The sequence below is a fragment of the Globicephala melas genome, chromosome 2, assembly GCF_963455315.2.
Source record: "Globicephala melas chromosome 2, mGloMel1.2, whole genome shotgun sequence".
NCBI classification, from domain to species: domain Eukaryota; kingdom Metazoa; phylum Chordata; class Mammalia; order Artiodactyla; family Delphinidae; genus Globicephala; species Globicephala melas.
In genome coordinates, this window is record NC_083315.2 from 166381984 (window position 1) to 166393318 (window position 11335).

Below are 11335 nucleotides of genomic sequence, written 5' to 3' on the forward strand. Positions count from 1 at the left end.
TGGGCCAGGGGTTTTCACGCAACATAAAGCTTCAGCTGTTACTCGTGAGAACTGTGTTTGTCTTTGGAACAGTGTCAACAATTATTTCATGGTAGGCTTACCCCAGCTGTCTGAATTGTGCAAATCTTTAAAAAGGTGTCTATATATTCTTTCTTTTCTTTTTTTCCAAGGTTTAAATAGACTTCATTGTTAAGCAGACTTATAAACTAATGTATGTGGTCCCAGGATGTCAAGTATGGAGAAAGAGAGGTCATGAAGATCAGCTGCAGAAGGTCACTAACTGAAGGCCATGATCTAGGGGAGGCCAGCCAGGAATGCAGTAGACATGATCAGGACAGGCTAGGGGTGGTCATGTCACAGAGAAGGGAAAGGACAGCCCTCTTTACTCCTGCTTCTTGTAGCTCTCCAGGTATGACAAGACCCTGCCCCAGGCAGGAGGAAACAGGAAGTAGGAGGTGAGCCCAACGGCAACATCCATGGTCCTGAGCTGCTCCCATGGTGGCTTGGAATGCATCTGGGCATGCAGCACCGGGAGCTGCAGGCCGGCCTGTCAGGCCCCTCAGCAGCAGTGGCGGCAGAGTAGATATGACCATACCAGCTAGACTGCAGACAGCTGCCAGCCAGAGCCCAAGGTCGGGAATGAGATGTCTATATTTTGTGATTCTGATTCCTATCGTCCAATTTATCCTGAATACACTCTGTCAGGCTTTTGCCTCCCACTCTACCAAAGCTGCTCTCTTGTCAAGAGGTTGCCAGTCATTTACATGTAACAACCCAATGGTCAAGTCTCAGTCCTCAAATTACTTTTTTTTTTTTTGGCTGTGTCGTGCCTTGTGGGATCTTGGTTCCCTGACCAGGGATTGAACCTGGGCTCTTGGCAGTGAAAGCATGGAGTCCTAAGTACTGGACTGCCAGGGAATTCCCCCTCATTATTATTATTTTTAATGGATTTAAAAAAAACACAATTTATTTATTTTGGTTGCGCCGGGTCTTAGTTGCAGCAGGTGGACTCTTAATTGCAGCATGCATGTGGGATCTAGTTCCCCCACCAGGGATCGAACCTGGGCCCCCTTCATTGGGAGCACAGAGTCTTACCACTGGACCACCAGAGAAGTCCCTCAAATTACCTTCTGACACACTCCCTTGTCCTTGAGCTATTTTCTTCAGCTGGCTTCTGGATCAGTACTGCCCAATAGAATTTTAGTGATGTTGGAAATGTTCTGTATCTGTGCTGTCCCTATAATAGCCAGGAGCCACATGAAATGAGCCCTTGAGATGTGGCCAGTGCGGCTGAGGAACTGAATTTTAAATTTTAATGAAACAGTCACATGTGGCTAGTAGCTACCATGTATTAGTCCAATTCTAGATACTTTTCTGATTTGCTTCCTTCCTCACCAGCTTCTCCTATCCCCTTTGCTGTTTCCTCTTTGAGGATCTGCCCAATTTCCAAGTGCTGGCATGCCTCAGTTCTCTTTTCTACACTTAATCCCTTGTCATTGCATCCAGGCTCATGGCTTTAAAACCCAAATTTCTATCACTTCCTTGATCTCGCTCCTGAGCTCCAGACTTGAATATCTAACTGCCTACTTGATATTTACTAAGATATCTTACCAGGTACCTGAAACTTAACCTGTCTATAAAGATAAGCTGCTGATCTCTCCACCCACCAAAATCTGCTCAAGTCCCCTAAAAGTCTACTATCAAACAAGAGGCGAGGGATCATTTTAAAAGTTATTCCTCTCAAAAATCCTTCTATAGCTCCCCTTCTCAGAATAAAAGCCAAAGTCCTTAACATGGCACACAAAGTTCTAAGTAAGTGGCCCTTGACTTTGACTTCATTTTCTACAACCCCCTCCACCCCTTGCTCCACTCCAGCCACACTGGTCTTCTTGCTGATTCTAGAACATGCCAGAAAAACATGTTTCAGGGCTTCTGGGCTCAGTGTACCTTCTGCCTGGATGCTCAGCCCTGACTGGCTCCATCACCTTCTTCAGACCTTTGCTCAACTGTCATCTTAGTGAGGCTGCCTCTGACCACCCTATTGAAAATTAAGCATCCGCCTCCCCCGCTTTTCTCCAGAGCACTTACTGTCATATAACATGTTATACATTTTGTCAGAATCTAAACTTCATGAGGGCAGGGACTTTGTCTGTTTATGCCATGTGCCCCATGCCCAGAACAGTGCCTGCCACATAGTAGGTGCTCAGTAATTATTTACTGCATGAGTGATTTTTATTGCCACTCAACAGCTCTCTCATGAGGCTGCACAACAATCTAGAGAGAATAAAGTTACCAAGTGCATAGCATAATTTGTCATGTGTTCTAGGTAAGTTTGGTTACTTAGCTCTTTCCAGTTTCAGCATGTAGGGATATATTCTTTTCAAGGCCAAGATTTAAAATGAGTCTCTCAATTTATTTTTTCTAACAGTTCTTGTGATGTTGGCTGTCTTGGGATTTTCCTTATTCATGCGAGAAAAACATAGACCACAGTCACAAACAAGGTTTTAAGTGGTGGTTAGTCTTGAGAAATTCTTAAGTTACAATCATGAAAACAATGGTTTCCTAAACCACCAAACATACGCAGCAAATATCATGAGGACATCTTAGAGCTACAGCACACACTTTCAGTACTCTGGTATCAAGGGGCAATACCTTGGCCCTATAAAGCACTCATTTAAACTAGTAATGTGCTTCCAGAAGTTACTTCTATACCCAGCAGAATTTCTGGCATAAGAGTAAATTTCTATTTAAAACTGTACCCCAACTGCCTTGTTGCTGCCCCAACGTGAGCTGCTATTTTTTAAAAGATTTAAATAGAGGCTTACTGTCTAGCATTCACTGTTTCCTGGACCATGTCTTTATTTTATTTTATTTTTTTAATTATTTTTTTCGCTGCGTTTTGGTCTTCGCTGCTGCGTGCGGTCTTTCTCTAGTTGTGGCGAGCGGGGGCCACTCTTCGCTGAGGTGCGCAGGCTTCTCATTGCAGTGGCTTCTACTGTTGCAGGCAAGGGCTCTAGGCAGGTGGACTTCAGTAGTTGTGGCTCGCAGTCTCTAGAGCGCAGGCTCAGTAGCTGTGGCGCACGGGCTTAGTTGCTCCACGACATGTGGGATCTTCCTGGACCAGGGCTCAAACCCGCGTCCCCTGCATTGGCAGGTGGATTCTTAACTACTACACCACCTGGGAAGTCTGGGCCATGTCTTTAAATAGAGCAACTCTGATCCCAAAGGTCACCTGAGAACTGGAATAGTTACAGTAACATTGGGAAATTCTTTTTATACTTTGAGAATACTGCACTGGCTAGAGGGTTAAGGCTGGGCCCATCAGTTTTAGAAATACCTCCTCCCTTTCATTAATGGTACCCTATTCTCATATTTAGCACAGCTCTCGTAAACCTCTTTAGAAGTTGCATACTCCCTTTTCTGACAAAGTAGTAGTCAGATGGGAAATGTGGACATTTTGTTTTGTTTAAGTCTGGATTCGTTAATTTTTGCCCTGAATTACGTACATGACAATGTTTTAAACTACTGAGCCTGTGTGTCTGGAGCCTGTGCTCCACAGCAGGAGAGGCCGTGATACTGAGAGGCCCGCGCACCACGATGAAGAGTGGCCCCCACTTGCAACAACTAGAGAAAGCCCTCGCACAGAAACGAAGACCCAACACAGCCAAAAATTAATTAATTAACTAATTTTTAAAAAGTAACTGTTTAAAAAATAAATAAATAAAATAAAACAAACTGTTAATATGGCTGATCTGCCCTTATTAAAAAAGCATGACTTCTTTGTTTTTCTGTTTGTGTAGAAAAATATGTAACATATGCTTTTTTTAAAAAGCAAAGAGAGGGCTTCCCTGGTGGCGCAGTGGTTGAGAGTCTGCCTGCCAATGCAGGGGACACGGGTTCCAGCCCTGGTCCGGGAAGATCCCACATGCCGCCGAGCAACTAAGCCCGTGCGCCACAACTACTGAGCCTGTGCTCCAGAGCCCGCGAGCCACAACTACTGAGCCCACGTGCCTAGAGCCCGTGCTCTGCAACAAGAGGAGCCACCACAGTGAGAACCCGACGGACCGCAACCAAGAGTAGTTGCTCACAGCAACTAGAGAAAGCCCATGCAAATCAATGAAGACCCAATGCAGCCAAAAATAAAATAAATTAAAAAAAAAAAAAGCAAAGAGAACAAGAGCATACAATGAAAAGTCTCGCTCTCACTCTCAACCCCAACTCCTTCTTCCAGGTGCAGTTTGACTATCCTTTCAGAGATACTATATGCATATCTAGCCAATATTCTCCATTAGAAGCATTCTGCACTCTGTTCTACATCTTGCTAGTTTCCATTTAAAATCATATACTGCATATTGATCTTAATAACACATAGAGCTATACCTTGGTCTTTTTTTAATGGCTGCACAGAATTATTGTACTAATGTGCTTCTTTTTTTAAATTTAATTAACTAGGGTCTTCTGCTGATGAACATTTAGGTTGTTTACAATCATTTGTTACCAAGAATAATGCTACAATGAATAGTTTTATATATTTATCTGTGCATATGTGTGCTATTAACCATAGAATAAATTTCTATTAGTGAAACTGCTGGGTCAAAGAGCACGCACATTTAACATTTTTTTTTTTTTTTTTTTTTTTTTTGCGGCACGCGGGCCTCTCACCACTGTGGCCTCTCCTGTTGCGGACCACAGGCTCTGGACGCTCAGGCTCAGCGGCCATGGCTCACGGGCCCAGCCGCTCTGCGGCATGTGGGATCTTCCCGGACCGGGGCAAGAACCCATGTCCCCTGCATCGGCAGGCGGACTCTCAACCACTGCGCCAGCAGGGAAGCCCCTCACATTTAACATTTTGACAGAATCGTCAACTTGACTTTTGAAGAGCTTATACCAATTTACACTCTCATCACCAATGTATTATGGACTTCACACCCTTTCCAGCTCAATATTGCATCAAAACTTTTGCCCTTTCAGTCTGAGAATTAAGAAAACAGTATTGCATTGTGGTTTTACTTTTCTTTGAAGTGAAATTTTCTATTGTCTTTCTGAAGGAATTTTAGTTCTTAGTCATTTCTGTTGAAAATACTAAATACTTTTTCCCGCTTTGTCTTTTAACCTCATTTACAGAATATTCAGAAATTTTCATTATTATGTAATTGCATTTACTAATCTTTTCTATCATGGTGTCTGGATTTCTAAAAAGCTTCCTTAGGTAACCTTCCTCACTCTGAGACTATAAAAACTCTTAGTCCATTTTCTTTTAGTACTTTTACAGGTTTTTTTTTTTTTAATACTAAACATCTTGAATCTACCTGAAATTTATTATGCCCTAGGTAGTGAGAAAAGAACCCAACTTCATCACAAAAACTAACCAACTTGTTTCTCATTTGTTAAAACCGAAAGTGTTATTTTACAAATATTCTCCAATTTCTATAATAATTTTACACTCTACTCTTACTATATACTTAAATGTGCAAGATGACATCACAGGACGATTATAGTATGATTAATTTCCCCAAACATGTTAAAGCCTAGGTTTTTAAGATATCTTATGTATGCATCTTACTGCAGAATGTTAGATAAGAAATGATATTCTATGTTTGTAGATTGAACAGTTCTACCGAGAAATAGGTGTATCTTTAATAGGCTAAATAGGATGTAGGGAAAAGTACTACATAATAAACTGAGGGCCACAGATGTCTCTCATTTTTCCATTTGGAAAAAAACAAACTTTATTTCCTTAAAAATACAAGCCTTCTCAATAAAATTTTAAAAAAAATATTGCAGGACTTCCCTGGTGGTGCAGTGGTTAAGAATCCGCCTGCTAATGCAGGGGACACGGATTTGAGCCCTGGTCCGGGAAGATCCCACATGCCACGGAGCAACTAAGCCTGTGCGCCACAACTACTGAAGCCCGCGTGCCACAACTACTGAAGCCTGCGCGCCTAGAGGCTGTGCTCCACAACAAAGAGAAGCCACCACAATGAGAAGCCCGCGCACCGCAACGAAGAGTAGCCCCCGCTCACCACAACTAGAGAAAGCCCATGCACAGCAACGAAGACCCAACTCTGCCAAAAAATAAATAAATTTATATATAAAAAAAAAATTTGAGCAGCTTGAAGAAATACTTCTAATAAAGTACATTTTATGAGGGGGTAAGTACAGGGGGCCAGGTTCCACAGAAACATATAGTATGGGGACCTAACATTGTCTCAGAAGCTGAGAAAGTTCTGCTGAAGGAAATGTTTAAATGTTCAAACTTCCTAACTAATATTACAGCCAAGCAACAGTAACCTATTATAAAAGAGTAAAAGTTCTTGTCCTTGGCCACAGAACTCTTAAAATAAGTATTTAATGTGACACAAAAGCACTTACATATATACATATTTGCATATGTCCATATATTTCATATTTAGAACTTCATATTTTAAAAGATTATCTAAGGGCTTCCCTGGTGGCACAGTGGTTGAGTCCGGCTGCTGATGCAGGGTACATGGGTTCGTGCCCCGGTCCGGGAGGATCCCACATGCCGCGGAGCGGCTGGGCCCGTGAGCCATGGCCGCTGAGCCTGTGCGTCCGGAGCCTGTGCTCCGCAACGGGAGAGGCCACAACAGTGAGAGGCCCGCGTACCACACACACAAAAATAAATAAATAAATAAATAAAAATTACCTAAGTCTAGCATCAAGCTTATTTTTAGGTGGGATTGTGGGGTTGACTTTCTTGTATAACAGTAAAGTTGGAGCTGTTTCAGAGAATAACTGTATCCTGTATGCCTGTGGCCAACAGTTTTACCTCTGGTTTTCAGATTAGAAAACCAGTCAAGGCATTTCTTTTCTACTGGTCCTTCAAGCTGGTCCCTCAAACCTTCAAAATCTTTTTTGTCATGCATGTGGCTCACTTAGGAAGACAGTATTAGAATCAGAAAAAGATCGATCAGACCTATAACCCAGACCTCCAAACACTAGACCACAAGCAAAAATATGTTGACATTTCTTCTTCATAAACATACTTACTAAACACAGAAGGAGACAAAATGTTCAGGAGCAAAGTTCAGCTACTACTTTAGAAGTATGAACTATTTTAATTATACAGCTTGTTTTTTTAAGGATTGTATAAAGATAAAAGATTATTACAAATCAGTAACTGAGCTGAAATCCCAATATTAGAGACATTATCACAAACTAAACAAGGTAATTTCTGACCATTTATAAAACTTTTTCTAGTTGGTATTGTTTTAATTACATAAGAGTACTTAGTGGAAGGCTGATGTTCCAAGTAAAACAATACTTTAAAGATATGAAAAGGTGTGTAAATTCAGTTTCCTTAATAGCATGTACTTTGTAAGCTATAGGTTTCAGAATGTGTAACTGGGAAAGTGCTACGGGAATCTTTCAAAGGCTATGTGTATAACCCAAGCTCTGCCAATAAGCTCTGTAACTCAGGGCAAATACCTCACATTTGATTCACCTCTGAAATAAATCATATAATCTGTAAGGTTACTTACAACTCTAAAATTCTATGACAATTTGTGTTTCAGTAGGTACATGCTACTTGATTTCTCTGCAGTTTAGCTATCTAAATGAATCAGGAAACACGCAGAATAAATGAAAAATGCCTTAGTCCCTCCGACAAGCAGAAAAGGAATACATACACACACACACATATATTTTAGGAATATATACATATGTATATTTAAAGGATTTGATAGTCCTTTGCTAAGCAAAATCAAAGTTTGACTACAGGATGACACAAAATATCTTTTTATATTCAACACAGGTTGCTTACCTAAAGACTTATATTTGTGTTAACATAAATAGCACGTCACAGCCTAAAAGCACACCCCATTTATAACTCTCTTAAGGTACAAGTTAAACATATATCCATTGAGTGGTATCGTCTCCAGAAGTCTGTGTACTGGGTGTGAGTGTGGATTCAAGGTTTCCTTGGATCTCTCTCAAGGGCTCTCCTTTCTCTTCAGTATTTCTCTCTATTCCCATTTTACTTCTACTTATACAGAACTGCCATTCTTAAATTTAATACCCAATTTTCACCACTTGTTCATGTCAGTTCCTTGAAATATAATTGTCCATGAACCTTGACATATACTTTTTATAACAGAAGCTAAAAGATGTAGACATCACACAATTTAATCCAGAGGGTATTTAAAAAGTATAAAGAAAGAATTCAGTTGCCAACATAGTGGATTTTATACATTATTAAATGTCTATTTTATCTCCATGGTCTGAAACTTACTTCTCACTCAAGAAAAAAGATTCCTTTCTAAACATTTATTCTATCTTTCTTTGATGGAAACAGCAGAAAACCTTCTTCTTTGACAAAATTGTCCCAGAGGAACAAAGCAAATGCTTTCCAAATTAGAGCACAAGTCTTCCTTAAATGTCAGTGTGTGATAAATAAGATATCATAGCAGTCTTTTAAATTTCATAAAAGCTACAGTTAAGTTGGTGTTTTTGGCCGTTTTGCAGAGGGTCCATCTGAGTTAGTTCTGTTATCAACGTTATTTTCATCTTCTGCATCATCTTCATCATCACCTTTTAAAATAAATATTTGTTGTATGACAATATGTTCATCGGTTGAAAGAAATATACATAGCTAAAGCAGCTGATAATGAGACCATTTCACTTTAGGGATTAATAGAACAATGGATATATCAAATTAGAAATATGTACAGTTAAAAAGACTTCGGGAATTTTGGTGTTTAAAACCTTTCTTTTCTATCAGTTATTTTTGAGATATGATTCATATACCATAAAATTCACTTTCAAAGCGTACAGTTTATTTAGATATTCACTAGGTTGGGCCACCATCACCACTAATTCCAGGACACTTTTCATCTTCCCAGAAAGAAATCTCATACAAATTAGCAGTCACTTCCCATTCCCCTCAGTCCTTGGCAGCCACTAATCTACTTTCCTATCTCTTAGATTTGTCTATTGTGGACACTTCATACAAATGAATCGTAAAACATGTGGCCTTTTGTGTCTGCCTTCTTTCACTTATCATGTTTTCAGAGTTCATTCATGTTGTATAGCATTTATCAGTACTTCATTCCTTTCTGTTGCTGAGTAATATCCATTGTATGGATATATATTTTGTTTATCTACTCATGAGCTGATGGACATCTGTGTTGTTTCCACTTTTTAGCTATTATGAATAATGCAGCTATGAACATTTGTGCGTTTGTTTTTAACGGGAACATGTTTCCAGTTCTCTCGGGAGAACGAGGAGTGGAACTAGGAATCCCTAGGAGTAGAATTGCTAGGTCGTACGACAAATTTATGTTTAACTTTTTGAGGAACTGACAAAGTGTTCTCCAAAGAAGGTACACCATTTTGCATTTCCACCCGCAGTGTATGAGGGCTCCAATTTCTTCACATCTTAGCCAAGACTTGTTATTGTTCTTTCTGATTACAGCCTTCCTAGTGGGCATGGCATGGTATGTCACTGCGGCTTTGATTTGCCTTTCCCTGAAAGTCAATGATGTTGAGCATCTTTTCAGGTGCTTTCTGGCCATTTGTATATCTTATCTGGAGCACTGTCTATTCAAGTCTTCTGCACACTTGGTAACTGGATTCTTTTTTTTTTTTTTTTGGTCATTATGATGACTTTTTTTCAATTGAAGTACAATTGACCCACAACACTGTTAGCTCCAGGTGCACAACACAGTAACTCAATACTTCTGTACATTACAAAATGATCACCACTATTTGTCTTTCTAGTGTTGCGTTCTACCACTTTTCTTTCATAATTGTTACATTTTTAAAATTTTGTATTTGTTAAGATATGATTCATATAAGATAAAATCTGTCATTTTAATCTCTACAGCTTTTAACAAAGGAAATTCAAACAGAAGCTTTATAGGGACCTCGTTGAATATACAAAAGCATGTCTTCCTGTATGAAGATATTACTGACCCACTATTAGTAGAAGAGACAGCAGTTACTTTTCCAGTAAGTAATTATATATATATATATATATATATATATATATATAAATGGCTCTACCTATACCTGTCCTTATTCCAATGATAATATTTTCAACGGATCAGAGAGGAACTTTTGGAGGCAAGAACCAGGACTTCTCTCTCATGGAAACAATCTATTATCTGAAGTTCGTGTAATATTCTGAATTGGTTCCTTCACATTATCTGGCAATCAAGATGTAAACAAGATGGAAAGGAAAGTACAGTACAGTTTAAGCTCCTCTACAGAGGAATTAAGTCCTGATTCTAATATTTAGTTCTTAGGTTCCTCAGCTCAGGGTAGTCAAGACAAGACTTAAAAAAAACGAATACACTTAAATTTCCCGTTTCTACTTTCAAACTGCACCTACAAAACTGGGAAAGGAAAGGAGTCCCTGAGAGTTAAGACTTGTTCATATAAAATCTGCTGCAATCTTCGGAACCTGCTCCTATTCTGTGACAGATGGCAGTCTTCCAAACTTGTTCGTAATTTTACACCGGGGAAGATTCCTTTCCATCCTTCAACAGCCAGCTTAGAATTCACGCCCTCTCTGAAGTCTTCTTGGGTTCTCTAGGTTTGCAATAGCTACAGAGGAGCCTAGGGTCATCCTTCTACTCTTTAATAAGAGTGTTTGTCTGTCTAACCCCTCAGCGGTCAGAGTTCCACAAGGACAGGAACTGAGTTTCATTCTTTCTCCAGAGTTCAGCCCAATGACTGGCATACAGCAGTAGACGTTCAGCACGTTTTTGTGTGTGTGTGATTTAAATGCAAAGAGAATCGTGAAAAGCAGCCCTGGTAAATGAGCCCAGGTACAGCCCAGATCTGGCGGAAGGTGCTAAGAAGTTTTAGTTGGATTTCTTCCCCCCAGGCTCACTTTCTCCAAGTTTGCCACTCCACGCAGGCTCCCTGAGCAGACTTTCCCTGGGCGCCCCTGCCCACCCATCTGTCGCTCCAGCACCGTCTCAGAACTCACCGTCCAACGCCTTCTCTGGAGCCGCCGCCACCCGGTCCTGTGCTTCCCGCTGTACCGGGGAGCCGAGGAGGTTGGTCACCAGCTCCCTCATCTTAGCCACGCCCGACAACAAGCCCTGGAAAGGGTCGGCGACGCCCGGCGCCTCACAGGGCACCCGTAGCTGCTGTCGCTGCCCGTCCTGCCCGACGTACTCGGCCAACAACTCCATGGACACCGCCGAACTTCCAGAGCGCACAGCGATGACGCGCCACCCGGAAGCGGAAGCCAGCTCGCCGCTGGCGCAGGCGGGAGAAGGGAGAGGAGTAACTTCCGTTTGTCGGGAGTCGCTCCTCCCCCTTCCTTCGCTCCCCGTCTCTGGGATTGGTGCCTGGCACTGAGGCC

General features: G+C 41.1%; 1 protein-coding gene across 1 annotated transcript; it reads right to left on the minus strand.

The window, feature by feature from the left end:
• Nucleotides 1-8198: 8198 nt before the first annotated feature.
• Nucleotides 8199-11200, minus strand: GON7 (GON7 subunit of KEOPS complex). Its single transcript, XM_030883507.2, has 2 exons — nt 10955-11200; nt 8199-8550 (listed from the first exon to the last, which is right to left on the minus strand). The coding sequence occupies exons 1-2, from the start codon at nt 11160-11162 to the stop codon at nt 8456-8458; spliced, it is 303 nt and encodes a 100-aa protein (XP_030739367.1). The 5' UTR covers nt 11163-11200; the 3' UTR covers nt 8199-8455.
• Nucleotides 11201-11335: the final 135 nt, after the last annotated feature.

Excerpts from the sequence above, each read along its gene's own strand:
- GON7 (XM_030883507.2), bottom strand. The coding sequence starts at position 11,162 with ATGGAGTTGTTGGCCGAGTACGTCGGGCAGGACGGGCAGCGACAGCAG. Across the intron at positions 8,551-10,954 it reads TCCAGAGAAGGCGTTGGACG|GTGATGATGAAGATGATGCA; the intron begins GTGAGTTCTGAG and ends TTATTTTAAAAG.